This window comes from Pelophylax lessonae (assembly GCF_965119305.1).
Source record: "Pelophylax lessonae genome assembly, chromosome: 5".
Lineage (NCBI taxonomy): Eukaryota > Metazoa > Chordata > Amphibia > Anura > Ranidae > Pelophylax > Pelophylax lessonae.
In genome coordinates this window covers 426200765-426218808 of record NC_138772.1, presented here as the reverse complement: position 1 = coordinate 426218808, position 18044 = coordinate 426200765, and the positions used below count along the sequence as shown (strand labels likewise).

At 38.6% G+C, this 18044-nt stretch overlaps 2 protein-coding genes across 2 annotated transcripts in view; both read right to left on the bottom strand.

Annotated features, from left to right (window-relative positions):
• LOC309556825 (lipoxygenase homology domain-containing protein 1-like) overlaps positions 1–14206 on the bottom strand; it is a gene marked incomplete at its 5' end in the record, with an annotated part of 436205 nt that extends 421999 nt beyond the window's left edge. The window contains 2 exons of the mRNA XM_082259345.1: positions 7139–7310; positions 13562–14206. Of these exons, the coding sequence (XP_082115471.1) occupies positions 7139–7310; positions 13562–14206 (817 nt within the window). The remainder of the gene's footprint in view (positions 1–7138; positions 7311–13561) is intronic.
• LOC309556821 (oxygen-regulated protein 1-like) lies at positions 680–5239 on the bottom strand (the record flags this gene model as incomplete). The annotated part of the gene is made up of 1 exon (XM_082259339.1): positions 680–5239. One exon carries the CDS (start codon positions 5237–5239, stop codon positions 680–682), a length of 4560 nt encoding a protein of 1519 aa, XP_082115465.1.
• Positions 14207–18044: the final 3838 nt, after the last annotated feature.

The window sequence follows — 18044 nt, the reverse complement described above, 5'->3', positions numbered from 1 at the left end:
GGAATGCAGTAATCCAAAAGGTTTTATCCCCTGGTTCATTTCAACTTTTTAGTGCACTTTTTAAAAGCTTCACATGAATAAATAGTCCACCCTATACCAGACTGGTGCATAAAGCAAATATGATTGGAGGGTGATTGCCATGCGGTCTTCTGCCATGCTGATATCAGTCCATATACCCTTCTGAGTTTAGAAAGTTCTTCAGAAGTGCTAACAGGTATCAGAGTCTTCAGTACCTATGGATGCCCAGGGGTAAGTTACAGATTTGTAGATGATTTGTTTGCAACTTTCCAATCTGATTCCTGCTCTTTGTATTGGTAAAAGTCTCTTTGGTCTTTTTTGTTTTAATGCAATGTTAACCACTGCTACCCTTATGCTAAAGTGTATACAGGCTGCTAACATTGTTATAAAGGACCTGCATGCTTATATTTATTAGGTTGTAGGTTACCATCCATGTTTCTGGTGTGCTGGGATGGTAGCCTTCAGAATAGAAATCAAATTGTTTTCCTAATTTAAAAATTCTTACAAAAATATTTTCAGATATGCAATGTCTGTTCATCCAATCTTGGATTAGGCAAACCAATTCACTTATCTCTGAGGGTAAATAATAATGGATAGGGTTGGGCCTGAAAACAGTCACATATATGCTATTTTAAAGAAACAAAAAAAACATTTTTTTTTTTTATGTACTGTAATGAAGATTGTTGTTATTTTCATCATTTTCATTAGAATCTAGTCCTGCAAACCAGGAAACTGGATAGCAATTTAATAAACATTGCCTGTCTTTACTTCTCAGTAGATTTATACATGCAAAATTGTTGATATCAAAAATGAAGAATATATTTGTATAACTGTCATTGCGGCTTTTCACAGGGTTTAGGACGTTCTTATTGTGAATGTTATTGTTTTCATCGGTGTATACATAATTATTTACCATATTACTATGTGTGGTGTCTGTTAACAATGATTGCAGCAGTTGATTTTCTATGTCATAAGGACTGCAATAAACAAATCCTCTGTCTTTCTCATTGACATGATTAATTATTGCAGTTAAGATAGGACAGTGTTGACCACAAACAAGCTGGAGCTTGTCTAGTGAATCTTGTTCCTGTATTTGCCTTCGGCTTCCACCCGAAGAATTGGGTTTTTGATCATTATCTGCCTTTTCAAGATCTGATTGTGGCAATGGATGTACTCTGTTATCTGAAAAGTTGAAGTCAACAGTGGTAAATGATGGTAAACTACCACTTATTGCACCACACTTCTCTATAGACTCTAATGAGTAGTTTGTTTTGCTTTTACCAAACCCACCAGATGATTTGGGTCTGACTTTGGACTTGGAACTGTAAGTATCATTAAAGGGTTCCGAGTCACTTCCATGGGGCATGCTAAAGTAATGGCATGTGTATGTCTGAGGTTTCGCCATATCTTCTAACTCCGAAGAGGAAACCTCAGCTAATGGCTGATTCACTTTGCAAGCAGGATGTAGGTATGGAATATCATCACTTGTATTGTCAAGTAGTGTGTCTGCAGAAGTTGTATCTAGATTTCCATACATTCCATTTGCTTCAGGTGGTGACCTCCTTACCAAATGATTCTCCTTCAGCAACCATCGACCTTTCTCTATGAGAACCTCCCCTTTATTAGACTTCTGGGAAATCAAACAATCATGATTATTATTATCCTCCAGTAGTGGCACTGATGATTTTTTTAAACTGTTTGATCCATCTTCTATTTTATTGGCAGGACTTGATAAGGACCCTGACATGCTTTCTTTTGATAGGCACAGGTGCTTTTGGGTGGAACTCATGTATTCAGCGTTGTAATTGCTTACAAGTTGTTCTGGCTGTGTTTGGACTGCAGAGCTTGGTGATACATAGGTCTTGGGTTGTATGATCTTAGTTTCTGCCTTACCATATAGTCTTTCAATGGCTCGTTTAACAAATCCTGTCTTAAAGGGCTTTTCTTGTATTTGCTCCTCTCCGCTCTCTGTCATAATTTCACTAGATGCTCTCAGAGTATCACTATCCTCACTATCTTGTCTGTAATCTGACCAATCAGAAGATATAGGGCTTTGTAAAGCCTTTGGATACTCAGAACCACAGAAAGAGTATTTCTTTTGTTCCATTTCTTGTACCATCATTTTAACTTTGGACACCATTTTTGGAGAAGCTGAACTTTTTTCCATGTTGACATTTTCATTTACATCATCTGATTTAAGTGAAGGCTTCTCTGACAAATCAACAGGGTGTTCTTCGGATTTCTGTCTATCAGTTACTAAGGCCTGGTCGACATTATCTAATGAACTAGCTGATTCATTATTGAGATTATTGTGCATTCCTAGCAAACTGCAATTTTCTGGGTTGTCATTAGCTTCATTTCCACAGAATTCCCCAGAAAGCTCTCTATAAGGAACAGTTGAAAAAAATCTAAAGTCATCCATGTCATCAGTTAAAACACGGCTGTCTCCATCATTTCTCAAAATATCTGGCTTTTCACAAGATTCTGTTATTATTAACTGTGTACTATTTGTATTGTCATCATCAGTATAATCAACCTGGGCACTCTTTTCTGAGTCTTTAGGATATTCTTGCATAGGAATAAAATCATCTGGGAGGGTTTTCATTGCTGTATCAAACCTTACTGCTGACTCTTGGAGATGTAGAATAGCAGCCTTTAAGTCAGCAGCATTTTCCGTAATGGCAATTTTTTTCAGGGACTGTAGCAGTGTAAATATTGCAGAGAAATTGTTTGTGCTCTGGGACAAGTCTTCCACCATATGATACATACCTTGTTTTAGGTGTAAAACTATCAGCCAGGCAAGCAAAAGTTGGGGAGATGAAGAAGGAAAAGCCTTAAGTGGCGTACTTGGAAGACTGACTGACTTTTCTAAGTGTTTTTTTTTAGATCTGTTAATGTTCTGAGGAGGCAAATTGAACTGTTCTTTCAAGACATCTTCCGTGTTATTACCATTCATACAATATGTTGATTCTTTTTTAATTGTGTCATTTTCAACCTGTATAGCAACATCTGATCGTGTTTTCTTTTGTTCTATGCTCATAATCTGGTGACTTGCCAACTGCTTGAATAACTCCTCAAATTTACAGTTGTCATAACTGTTGTTATGCTGAAATTCATCAAAGCTCCGTGCAACTAATTCTGCTATATCTTTACTCTTTTCCATAAAAACAGAAACATTTTCCTCAAAAGAGTCTGGGTGTTCAACTAAGGTCACTTTCTCCACATGAATTCCTTTGTGATCTGGATCTTTGTCCATAACTAATTTTTTATCATCATTTTGGGTCTCACTACTGTTTGCATTGCTACCTGCATCTCCACTATTTACATGGGTCTGAGTACATGTGCCAGCGTTGACACATGTAATGTTATTGTCTAATTTTGTAGGGGAGATCATTTGAAGCAAAGGAAAGGCTGCATTTGGGAAAATGTTCTTCAGCCAGTTTTGCACATAACTTTCAAGCACAGCAGGGAGTGTTGTGGAATCCAAATTTTCTGATTCTAAACTGTTTGAGTCGCTCGCCATTTTACCATTGACTGTTTTGTTGTTTTTTGTTTTCTTTTTAGGATTCTTTTGTTTCTTTGTTGTTTTCTGGGATCTTGATGTTTTTGAATTCTTTTTCGGCAACTGTACCTCTGGAACAAAGCTATCTTGTGTGGGGGAACACTGTAAATGATCTTGAATATAAAGCACAGAACAATTTGACATATTGATTCCCCCACAGTCTTCACAGAGATCAGTCTCTGCCTGTGTATTATCTTGTTTTATTTCCTTACTGTTTTCAGTTGGGGCACTAAGTAATTCATCATGTGTCTTAACAGAGCTTGGCTTTACTTTTGCCATTTTCCTATCACCCTTTATTTTCCTCAGTTCAGGTTGATGTGATGACACAGAAGGAGGAAATATGTCCTCAAACATAAGAGTTTTTGTTTCCGGATTCATTTCTTGGCATGATACTTCATCCATTAGATGCTGAGATTCAATATTTTGAGAATCCAAAGCAGATGAATTACAACTTGGAATATTTGCCTGATCAACTGCAGTCTTCTTTCTTTTCTTCTTCTTTTGTCTTAGTGAAGGTGCACAATAATTGTCATTACTAGCACAGGTTTCATTTTCTGACCTTCTGTCTGTTTTGTCGCTTAAAGTAGATGGTGGTTGATCCAATGAGTTATGAGTTGCAGTTAAATCCTTATTAGCTGGAACATTTCCCTTTAGTATTGCAGAATGTTCTGCATCTCCTTTATCTAAACGCTCTTTATCAGTGTCTCCAAAATCTTTAATCCTGTGTTTTGTTTTTCCATTCAATGTTGAGGGCTCAGAGTATGTAACAGAAGTACTCATCGATCTCTTGATTTCTTTAAATCTAAATTGCTCCTGCTGGTATATGTGCTTACCCGCTGAGCTTGGTCTCTCTTGTTTAGAAGATTCAGAGATACACATGTAATCGCTTCTTAAAGATTTTCTAACATCTTTCTCGTACACAGTATCTCTTTGTGACAGTTCCATAACAGTGCTCTCCAGCATCTCAAAACTGTCCTCCCCTAATTTGGATAAGTGCTTTGCATTATTGTAATCAATTGAATTCTGACTTAGATCAGCTCTATTGGAGTAAACCTTGTCTGCAGTTGTTAGCATCTGTGTATTACAGTCATTCTTTATACCATCAACAGACTGAGCAGTTTCATGCTCTATTTCCTGGTAAGTGAACATCTGTTTCATGGGTTCTTGCAGGTTCCCTTCTGATGTTCTTCTCATTAAAGCCCTCCTTTCTTGGCTTTTTCTAATCCCTGGTGTCGGAGGTCTGTAGAAATTAGATTTCTCTTTTTTTGATGATGATGTTTTGCCTTTATCAGTATTAACCTCATTGTCTATTAGTTCTTCTACGTGAGATTCATATCTAAATTCTTTTGAGTCTTTACATTCATCATGAATTTTGTTATCAACAAAAGGACTTCTCGTTGGGGAGTCCCTAATTATTACAGCTTCATTTTCTGGATATACAGAAGAACGGAAAAGTCTCTTCTTGTAGTATGATATATCAGCGCGACTAACTGTGGTTGACCAATTAATTGTTTCTTCTTGTCTTATCTTAAAACGAACTTTCATTTCTACAGTCATTGTGCCATCAGAATTGAAATGGACCGTCTTTTCAATATCGTCTCCTGGAGAGATGACTGGTATTTCCTCTCCAGAATGGGGCCAGCGTTCTGTTAAACACATTTCATTGTCCTGTAAGTGAGAGTATTCCACAAGGTTATCATCTTTATTTGATACATTTGCTGATGACTGGGAGTATTCCTCCTGACCACTGGGACTTGTGAAAGCAGGCTCATTAGCTTTCCGTCCTGATGTTCAAGAGTGATTCAAAGTGACAACCATTAATGAGAAGCAAAAGGTAATTTAAGAGTGTGAGTTATCCAAGTGAGACAACAGCTCACAGAGGCAAGCAAAGAAAGGAAAGAAAGGAAAGGAAAAGATAAGAGCAAATGTTAGTAAATAGGGTCAAAAAGTCTACTATAATTTAGCAAAAAATATAAAACGGGAAATAAATGTTTATTAAATTATTATTCATTGATTAACATTACGGACATTGAATTGGCATTTCACTTTTGAGAAGAAAATATGGAACACCTGAACATCTGAGCTAACATGTCATTAAAGCTGGCAAGACTGTATTTCATACAGTGATAACTGTACATTTCTCCTTAAATATAGCATTGTGTACTTTGCTATTATTAAACTCATTCGTATTATGCAATTTCTGCTCATTTTTATGCTTATCACATCCAATAAAGGCAGCCATTTTGTACATTTCTGAGAATAATGGACTTCAGCTTCACCATTAATATTAATAAATTGCTAGAATATTTTATAAATATGGATTTGACCCTAAAATAAATAATATTGTTAAAATTCAATTAGGAACCTTATAGGACAACCCTATGTTAAGCAACAAAGAGTATCTCTATCACACACCATTTTTAAACAAGGCCAGTGGGCAGCATATTCAGCTTTCACCTGCATGAGACCTGTGTAAAACCTGGTCTCTTGGCCTGACCTTTCAAATATAATGACATGGAACCTACAAGGGTACTGTATGTTTCAGTGACTGGAAGGGGGGTATTAGAAAATGAATATTGAACATAGGAGTCAAGAAAAATAGCTTGGTTGTGTATTGAATTCAGTTTTTTTAAGTATTGTTCAAGTCAGGCTACCCAAAGGATATTCTGAAGCTCATGCAGGGCAAAGAAATAGCCTTGCAATAATGCCACCCTCTCTAGCAGCATATATTTATTTTTCCTTTTACCCCGATTGTTGCCAACAATCTACCTGGTACTTTAGAGTATGAAGGAGAGGATGCTGTCCATGGGGTATGTAGAGAGTCCTCATCCCTGTGTACGCTTGGACTAGAATGACACTGAACTTAACCGAAGATTTCTTTATTTACTCCCACAGCAGAAGGGTGTAAGGCCCCTTTCACACTTGTGTGACTTGTCCTGCGACTTGGGACTGCAAAGTCACATGACAAGTTGTACTCCATGATTTCCAATGATTACAGTTTATATCTGTAAGATTTCAAGTTGCAGTCACTTCAAAGTAGCCCCTTCACTACTTTGGTCCGACTTTGATGCGTTTTGAGGTCCATAGACCTCAAGATTACACAGGCATTGCTTCAAGTCCAATCAAAATCACAGCAAAATATAGCAGCAAAATTGTGTGACTTTTAGGTTGCTCAAGTTTGAATGGGGCCTAAAGGAGAAGTAATTGAGTGCTGCTGGGTGGGGACATTAAAACAATATCGTTGCTGTGCCCTGCATTGGCAAAGCCCAGATTTATATTAAGGTTGCATATATAGCATACAAATTTTTAATCTGATATATTAAGGGGCATATTTATAAAGCAGTATATGTGACATTTAACAGACATTCATTACAGGTTAATGAATTTCTGTAATTTACAACAGGTGCACCAGGAAGATATACCTGCAGTGAATGTTTGATGAATGTCACATTTACTGGTTTATCAATATAACCTAAGATCTTTATATGGTTACAGTTAGAATTTTTAGCTTTAACTAAAAAAAGTTAATTACAGAAGAGTGACATGTATTCTACTCACGGCTTTTCAAGTCTGGCTTTGATCTGGCCTTGGGAAACACTCTCTGGGAGATGCCAGGTAATTTAGGAGGTAGATATTCCCTCTCCGAGTTGTAATTTCCATGTTTAAAGGGTTCTCTCCCAGCTGCCACTATTGTTCCAGAGCTCAGTAGGAGGGCATGCATGCTAAGAATCTGAAGAATAAAACACAAGAAGAAAATTGTGGCAAAATTCCAGTTTTAGGATATATAAAGTGAACTGATATGGGACTAGAATGATTGTAGCCACAATGCATATTGCAAAGCATGCAGTATCTTATTAAAACCACTTAAGCCCCGGAAGATTTTACCCCCTCTCCTGACTAGGGCCTATTTTGCGATTCGGCACTGTGTGAGTTTAACGGACAATTGCGCGGTTGTGCGACACTGAATCCAAATGAAATTGACGTCCTTTTTTCCCCATAAAGAGAGCTTTCTTTTGGTGGTATTTGATCACCTGTGCGATTTTTTGATCATGCGCTATAAACAAAAAAAGAGCGACAATTTTGCAAAAATAACAATATTTTCAAATTTTTTTATATGAAATTCCCCCCCAAAAAATGTAAAAATCAAAATGTTTTAACATTTTAGGCCAATTTGCTTTCTGCTACATATGTTTGGTAAAAAAAAATCGCAAAAAGCGTATTTTTATGGGTTTGCGCAAAAGATATTGTGTTTACTAACTAAGGGAAAGATTTCTGTCATTTTTTTTTTAAACGAGTAATGGCGGCGATCTGCAATTTTTTTTTTTGCGGGACTGTGACATTGCGGCGGACAGATCGGACCCTTGACTGACATTTCTGACACTTTTGGGGGTACCAGTGACATTACTACAGTAATCAGTGCTATACATATGCACTGTTACTGTAAAAATGACACTGGGAGGGAAGGGGTTAACTTTATTGGAGAGGGAGGGGCTAAGTGTGTCCCTAGGGGCGTGCTTCTAACTGTGATTGGATGTGGCTGTGTGTGTAACAGCAGAGGTCAACGGTCCTACATAGCAGGACCGTATGATCTGTGCTTTTACACGGGGGGGAGAATGACAGACGACTGTGTTTACATTAGCCGCCTGCCTTTCTCCCGCTGTATCCGACGATCGCGAGTGACTGGCGGACACCGGGTTCGCCGGTCACACGCGTGGGCTACTTAGGGAACGAGCGGGGGTGGGAGCGCGCCTCCGGCGGCGCACGCTCGCCCCCTATTGGCTCACAGGTTAGTGACGTACCAGTAAGTCACTTTGCCTGTGAGGGGTTGACCGCCGCCGTATATAGTCGGGCGGCGGGCGGCAAATGGTTAATTAATGTCTTTTTGAACGTAAAAAATGTTTGCAAGCCACAAGTAAAAACAATCAGAGATATGCCATTGTTATTCAGCAAACATTGCAACTGTTATTTCTTTCAGGAAGTTCATGAAAGTTATCTCAAAGGAAAAGGCATTTTTACAACACCTATACTATTAAGGTTGGGGGAATAACACAACGTTCACACATACACTGGTTTTCTAAAAAGTCATACTTACCTTCACTGCAGCTCTGGGGGGATCTTCCCTCTTCAGCTTGTCCAACGCTACACATCCATTCTTTTAAATCTTCCTAGGCCTGGAGTACGCCCCAAGTACATGTGCAACACTAGAATTGTACATACTGTATTCTGTTATATGAGACTTATTTAATCCCAAAAGTACCTGCACCGTATGAATGACTTTTTCTGTGCTGTCTGTATCAAAGATTACCCTCAGGTCTATTGCATTGCAAGTAGAGGTTCTAAGGTTACCTGACAAAAGAGTATTACGGTCAACGGGTGCATTATAGCAATGCATGGATAATATAGTAATACTATAATACTTAACATGAAGGCTATGCAACCTGTATGCATCTCAGGGCTTCCTTAATTAAGTTTATCATATTATAATACACACATTTTGTTTACCTTTTTTAGAAGCTGTGTGAAAAGATAAGGTGCTGTAATGTAAAAGATTTTAGCCATAGCCTTGGAAGCCAATTTAACCTCCCTGGCGGTATGATTATGTCTGGAATTACATACCAAAAGCGGTACAATTCTTTTAATGGAAATTTGGCGTTATGTATTATAGGCCTACAATTCTTAGTAATTACTGACTTAAACCTGACCAAAACAAGACTCTAGTAGACATCCCAGATGTGATAAATTTGAAACACAAACGCATGAATTATAATCGAATCAATAATATTATTTTATTATTTAATATATAATATATATAATAAAATTATATTATTGATTAGATTATAATTCATGCATTATATATTATATATAGATATATGTGTGTGTGTGTGTATATATATATATATATATATATATATATATATATATATATATACACACACACATATATATATATATAATATATAACGCATGAATTATAATTGAATCAATAATATAATTTTATATATATATATATATGCATATATATATATATATATATATATATATATATATACGCATATATATATATATATATATATATATATATATATATATATATATATATATATATATATATATATATATATATATATATATATATATATATATATATATATATATATATATGCATGCATGCATATATATATATATATATATATATATATATATATATATATATATATATATATATATATGCATATATATATATATATATAATATAATATAAAGTGTGTTTTGTGTTTTGTGCAACGTTTTTTTTTTTTTTTTTTTTTTGAATTTCCCTCCCTAGTTCCGCTCCCATGCAGCATTGCTGCTGCAGGGAACGGAACTAGGAAGTGATCGTACCGACGGAGGGACGGAGGAGCGGCGGGACTCTCGGCTGGCGGTCACAGCAATGAGAGATCATCGCTGGATCGCCAGGATAAGGTAAGAGAAGCTCCGCTGCGCTCTCTGCAATCCACCCCGAGCGTGACTCGGGGTTACCGATCCTGCAATGAAAAATCAACCCCGAGTCACGCTCGGGATTACCGCTAAGGTGGTTAAATAGGATTCTAGTATATAAAAAAAAGGCTTCAATCAGGCTTAAAACGTTTGATCACACACTGTTCTGTGATAACTTATTACTGCCAGTTTAAAGTGTATGTACAGTGGAGACATTTTTTAAATAGTAGGAAAGGGTTAAAACCCCTGCCAGCCAGGTTATGTTTTCTGATGTCTGTAAACTATTGGGGAAATTTTTCTTCACGTGCTGTCCCAGAGACGCAACCAGAAATTATAGGAAATGCCCTAAAAGGAGAATAATTCCTCTCTGAGACGGATGTCCCCACAACAGGTGTTCCTATTGGAAGATTTACCGTCACCTTTATTCTGGACACAACTCAAAAATTGTAGATTGCTCCTCATTTGCTTTATTGGTGACAATGGTCGCCAGTACAAAAACAGTGGTAATACTTCCTGATGGAAGTATAGGAATATAAACATGAAAGAGGGTCTAACTTTTCCCCATTCTATCCAGAACTAAAAAAAAATGTTTTGTTTTTATTTGCCTAGATATACACTTTAGGCTCCGTTCACATGTAGGCGTTTTTGGGCGTTTTTGGAGCGTTTTTCTGCTCACTGATCAGCTCTCAAAACGCCCAACAAGACAAATCCCATTCATTGCAATGACCCCTGTTCACATCTGAGCGTTTTGACGCCCTAAGGAAAACGCCCAACGCTCAAAAAAGTACTTAAGCTTCTTTTTGGGCAGATCACAGGCGTTTTGTCCCATAGACCTCAATGTAAAGTGTTATTTGGCGTTTCACAGGCGTTTTACAAGCGTTTTGTTGCTCCTGATCAGCTCAAACAGCACAACTCTCCACCCAGCTCTCCACTCAGGTCTCCACCCAGGTCTCCACCCCCTTGGCATGCCTCTGCTGTGAGCACATTTTCCTGAAACATGGAGTACAGCAGTTAGGCAGTTTAGGTGACCAGACCCTGCCATACCAAGGTGACCGTAATGAACTTTACTGACTTAGCCTGCTGCCATACCAGGGTGACCGTAACGAAGTTTAGCTGACTTAGCCTGCTGCCATACCAGGGTGACCATAATGTAGTTTAGGTGAACTGACTCTGCTATGCCAGGGTGACCGAACTCAAGGTGACTGTAATGTAGTTTACAGTGAACTGACTCTACTATGCCAGGGTGACCAAACTCTTCCATGACAAGGTGACCGTAATGAACTTTACTGACTTAGCCTGCTGCCATACCAGGGTGACCGTAACGAAGTTTAGGTGAACTGACTCTGCTATGCCAGGGTGACCAAACTCTTCCATGACAAGGTGACCGTAATGAACTTTACTGACTTAGCCTGCTGCCATACCAGGGTGACCGTAACGAAGTTTAGCTGACTTAGCCTGCTGCCATACCAGGGTGACCGTAACGAAGTTTAGCTGACTTAGCCTGCTGCCATACCAGGGTGACCGTAACGAAGTTTAGCTGACTTAGCCTGCTGCCATACCAGGGTGACCGTAATGTAGTTTAGGTGAACTGACTCTGCTATGCCAGGGTGACCGAACTCAAGGTGACTGTAATGTAGTTTACAGTGAACTGACTCTACTATGCCAGGGTGACCAAACTCTTCCATGCCAAGGTGACCGTAATGTAGTTTAGGGTAAATAGACTCTGCTATGCCAAGGTGACCGTAATGTAGATATATATATGGAATCAAAAAACACAATTTTGAAGCCCTAAAACCCAATAAATGCCCCTAAAAAGTGCCTAGGGTTCTGGATCATGCCCCAGGGACTATGAATCAGGCAAAATAAAGTTCTTAAAAATGGTCGTTTTTGATAGAGAGCCAATTATTGAAAAAATAAAAAAAAAAATAAAAAAAAAAAGATTTCTTTGGATTTAGTGTCTGGGGGGTCTAAAAAGTGTACCTGTGAAGTTTCAGCTCTGTAGCATGTCCAGAACCATAAAAAAAAAGATCATGCAGAAGAGGAGGTCCCTGGGAGGTCCAATGCAGAGGAGGAGGTCCCTGGGAGGTTCCTTTGCAAATGTTGTAAAAAAAACACTCTGCTTTTCCATTGGTCACCTCATTACACAAAAACACCTGTTAAAAACGCCCAAAAAAACGCCTGTAAAACGCTTGCAAACGCTTGCAAAAACGCGTATAAAAACGCCTGTAAAATGCCTGAAAAACGATAAACAAACGCCTACATGTGAACGGAGCCTTAAAGTTTTTTTTTTTTTAAATAACAAACATGTTATATTTACTGGTTCTGTGCAATGGTTTTTCACAGAGCAACCCTAGTCCCCCTCTTTTTGAGTCCCCCCCAGTCTCTCCTGGCACCTCCTCCCTGCCAAGTGCCCTCATAGCAAGCCTCTAGCTATGGGGGCACTTGTGCATGTCTGCTCACTGCTGAGCTCTGCTCTTTGTGTCCATAAGACACACAGAGCGGGGCTCAGCCCCACCCGCCGCTTCCTCCTCACTAGTTGTTATTCTCAGCAGCAGGAGGCAATGAGGAGGGAGAGACCCGTGCAAAGCCTCTGCTCTCATGCACATCACTGGATCGAGATTGGCCTCAGGCAAATATAAGGGGGGAGGGAGGAGGCTGGGGGGAAGCTGCATACTTAAAGCATTTTACCTTAATGCAGAGAATACATTAGGGTAAAAAAAACCTTCAGGCTTTAGAACTGCTTTAACGGCACATCACTCAGCAAAACCATTAAAGTACCAATCACTTTATTGATAGAAGTGATAAATCCTTTTAGATTCTAAATACATGGATATTAGGGGTGATCGGATGGGCCTGGCTTCTATTCCTAAGCTGTTTTATAAATTGTGCTCAAAATTTAGCTGTGAAGCCCATTCTCATGGGGGAATCATGTTCAATCAATGTGAGCCATTTGTAGGGGTTACGTAGAAAGCTATACTGAAACAAAAGGCATAGAAAGCTAGGCACTGCCTTGGGGGACATGTTCAAATGCCCAAAAAAAATATATGAACAGCTTTGAAAGGAGACAACTCCTTTAAATTACAGGCTTGGGGCTCCCTTTAAAGCTGTATGTTGTGTTATGGAACAGGGTGCCAAAGGATATTTAGCCCACCACGGCAAACCAAAAGTATGGCATGTTATAGCAAAGTAATTCTCCTTTCACAAAACTGGCAGATCTCCCTAACATACACTGACAATATACCTGCTTTGAGCCCATCCCTTTAGTAATAAGGAGGCTAGGTTATTCATTCCTTTGAAAGAATTTCTGTATCTAAGTACTGCATTATGGTTAGTACCTAATTTCTGGTACAAAGTCGCAAACTTAACCAGTTATTGACCAGAATTCGGAAATCTGGAGATCCCCCTCCAACCCAGGAAAACTCAAACCACATTCCTTTTTGGCGTTGTCTATGGTATTTCCTCAGTAGCCATGAATTTCGCTCATATAATGTATAAATAACTTACCCGCCTTCCATCTGTACTGTATAGCTTGAAAACTGGGAACTGCAAAGTCTCAGAGACTTGATCAAGAAATGTATCAAAACTTTGTTTAGGCTTTCTATTTAGCACCAAGGTATATTTAGAATCTTTATCTCCATTTTTAAATATAACAAAGTTCTTTGAGCTTCCAATCACAATAGTGTTTTCCCTCTTAAAAGGTGCAACTTCATTTTGGCGAGCCAGCTGCACTGCTCTTCTGCGTGCACTGATTGGTCTGCTACTCTGCCATAGTAATGGTTTCTTGCTAGCCCTTTCAAGATTTATTGGCTTTATCTTTCTTTGATGGGAACAAATGTAGGATTTGCCATCTTCAAGTTCCTCTATAGAAGTTATGTGGTGCATTCCACGTGGTGTAGTAATATTTCTAACTCCAAAAGGCAAAGGTACTTTTTTGGATAAATTGTCTAGCAAGGCATCAAATGTCTTAAAGGATCGGTTGGAGACAACCATCTTTATTCCATTAAACCGTGGGTCCCCACTTTTGTAGAATTGTATCCTTTTGGTGGATCCAGGATCTGCCATACGTGAATTTTGTGTAGACGAAGCATGTATGCTTTCTGTGGAGTGTGTTTGAGCCACAGAGATGTTGGTGGATGTAGATTCACTCATTCTTGACAGTAACCTAAAGAAAAATCACATTGTACAGTATAAGATGACATTTTTCACTATTAGTTATACAGAGCAACTATACAGAAAAACAAAGAAAAGTCACAAAATATATTGTCTGTAAGCTAGCTTGCAAAAGTATATGTTTATGGCTTATTGAAGAAGGCATACCCTAGAGGTCTGTACAACAAATTGTGCTCCAGTATAAGATATCCCTTCTTTTCTTTAGTTTTTGTTTGGAACGTCATCTGTATGTGGGATTATGTTAAATCTGCTGACATCAGGGTCAAAAGGACATTGAAAAGCCATTACAAATTGGTCATTGTCAATAATTACTGCTTCTCACCGACCTGAATAGTGTTTGTTTTTTGCTTCATGGATCAGTGTTTAGCTGTTTTTTCTGTGAGTCAGGTACAGAAAGGGTCCTCACGCATGTTCCAGGTTCTTCAAACAAAATGTTCATGAAAGATATAATATTATAAAAATATAGGAAGTGACACAACCATTTGGGGGATTTTCCAATTAGTTAGCGGCACTACATTCAGGAGAATTATAAAGAGTGTCTTAGACAAACACTATTTAGAATGTCAACATGCCTCCACACAACTGCATGAAGAAGCACTGAGGCTGGAATGCCCATACGGACACTTCAGACTCCATGCAACTGCACTTTCTCCTCACCACTGCAGCTGTCAAACAGACAGTGCAGCGGTGGGAATTTTTTTCTGGGGGGGGGAAGGACCTGATGGGGATTCACAGACACTAGTTCCCCATTCAGGTCCAATCCCCTTGTGATTGACAGGAGTGGGTGGATCCTTAGCCAAAAGACAACTTGCTATTGACTATAGAATCTGCACACTGCCCGCTGTTAATTAGAGAGCAGACCTCCACCAACCACAGCATCACTGGTTGCTAGGAGGCTGTTGACTGTTGTCCCCCACATTCAATGACAGGGAGAGGTAGCAGAGTCAAATATGACACTCTGCTCCACTCTGTACAGGAACAGGCACTCTGGCTGTCTCTGTACACCAATTTAAAGTAGCTCCTAACAACCTCCAGTCTGCTTATTCTTATCTATAATTCTAAGAGATCTTTTGGACCTGAGTATTTAAAGTGTATGTATAGCCAATATATCTTTACTGACTGTATATTTTTCTTTTTTTTGGGGGGAGGGGGGGGGGGGGTAAAGCCCATTACTTCCTATCCCTTAAGGTGGTGGCCATACTTGTAGTGATTAAAATATTGAACAATCCAACATATATGATATTTTTACGTACTTTACGACTGACAGAAAGTAAAATCTTTCATTTACAATGTATACAATCTACCAAAAACAACCACTTAATTAATCTGATTTATGGTCAGTTTTCTCTACACAGGCAGATATGTTGTTTGATAAATCAGAAGCAATCATCAAAATTCTACCATAAGCAACCATTTCCATCATTTCATTATCCTTGGGATCCTTCGTGTCACACAACATTGGACTTCATTACAGTTTTCCTTAACCACTTAAGCCCCAGAAGATTTTACCCCCTTCCTGACCAGGGTTTTTTTTTGCGATTTTTTACTGCGTGACTTTAATGGACAATTGCGCGGTCGTGCAACGCTGTACCTAAACGAATTTCACGTCCTTTTTTTCCCACAAACAGAGCTTTCTTTTGGTGGTATTTGATCACCTGTGCGATTTTTTGATCATGCGCCATAAACAAAAAGAGAGCGTAAATTTTGCAAAAATAACAATATTTTTCACTTTTTTTTTTATATGAAATTCCCCCCAAAAAAAATGTAAAAATCAAAATTTAACATTTTCGTCCAATTTGTCCAAAAATCGCAAAAAGCGTATTTTGATTGGTTTGCGCAAAAATTATCGCGTTTACTAATAAAGGGAAAGATTTTTGTCATTTTTGGTGTTTTTTTTTTTAACGAGTAATGGCGGCGATCTGCAATTTTTTTGGCGGTACTGCGACATTGCGGCGGACAGATCAGACCCTTGACTGACATTTTTGACACTTTTGGGGGTACCAGTGACATTACTGCAGTAATCGGTGCTATACATATGCACTGTTACTTTAAAAATGACACTGGCAGGGAAGGGGTTAACTGTATTGGAGAGGGAGGGGTTAAGTGTGTCCTAGGGGCGTGTTTCTAACTGTAGTGGGACATGTCTCCTATTGTAAAAACAGAGATCAACGGTTCTACATAGTAGAACCGTCTGATCTCCATTTTTACACAGGGGAGAATGACAGGTGGCTTGTTTACATAAGCCGTCCGCCTTTCTCCCGCTCTACCGACGATCGTAGTGTGACCACTACCACGCGTGGACTCCTCTGTGAACGAGCCGGGGCGGGCGCGCGCCTCAGCGTGCGCGCGCTCGCCCGCTATTGGCTCAAAAGCCGGTCCCAGGCTAGCGACGCAGACCTACGTCACTCTGCCTGGCCGGGGCTGACTGCCGCAGTAAATATACTGTGCGCAGACGGCAAGCGGTTAAACATTGTACAATGATAAATAAAATTGAAATTGTTTTTGTTTTGTCATTTGACTTGATTTAATATTAGTGCACGAGATATTTGTGACACTTATAATAGGATCTACGAGGGTGCCTTTTTGATAGGGTCCCCCTATGTCTTATCTTCATTGTATTAGTGCTGCACATTTTTCTAAGTTTTTACACACAAATTTGTTTGTCCTTTTGTGGTGCTGGCTGCTTTTTTTCACATTGGGCCATGAGCGTGGTATTTTATTATTTTATAAAATTGTACCACAGCTGTTCGCTTTTCAAGAACTCACAATTTGATCAGTTTGAGGATCTCTGATTTGTGCCTTTTTGTTGTATTCTTTAATCAATTGTATGATCAACTCTAACACCTCTGACATTATGAATTTACCCTCACTTTCTGTCTTTGTGACAATGGTTGCTAGGACAAACACAGGATAAATCCCCTGGAGGGAGGATACAGACAGCAATAAAAACATTGGGTCCAACCCTTACCTACTCCTAAAAAAATGTTGCCTTTACAAACACTTTAATTTCAACATGCCTCAGCATTTCTCTTATAGAGGGACTCTATTCTAAAAACTTTAAGAAAGTGGAAATGTTGCCCAACTAATTGTTTGATTTCAGTTAATAATCCACAGCTAGAAAATGGCAGCTGGAGTCTGTTTAGCTACAATGGACTATAGCTCTTTCTTTTCTTTCATCAGTCCAAGTATTTTTTGACGTAGGTTCTTCAAATCCCTTGTAACTAGGAACAATATTGTAAAAATCATAGAATGTATATTATAATATGTAAATAACTGATTTATTGTGATGTTTAAATTCTCATTTTTTTAGCCAACTGGGGCTAAAGAATGCAAGTTTCGGGGCTGTCAAATTGCTCCATTAGCTTTAAGTGGCTCAGAAAAAGCATGCAGTTTGGGAGTTCAAATTTCCCAGGCTGCTTATCCAAGTTCATTTGACATAATTCATAGTGACATTGACAAATCATCTTGACTGGCCTGAAAGTATGAACAGATTGACAGATCCCCCTCAAAAATACAGTGGACATGCCATTTGGTGTTTGAAAACACCAGCAGGACCATCAGATGCTTGCCTTTGATGTAAACTGTCAAAACACAGACAAGAATGAGCATACAGCTTTGTCATGCCCATTGGAAATAAACACTGTGCCATCTATCATGAAACACGTGCTGCTGTTCATAAATCAGATGTGCTATTTCATGTATTTATTTTTTGCTTTTGAATAACAAATCTTCTTTGTATTTTCAGCCTTATGTAAAAGAGGTGTACTTGACTGAAATAAATACCTGTGATTAATAGTCCTTTATGGTTGAGTTGTAA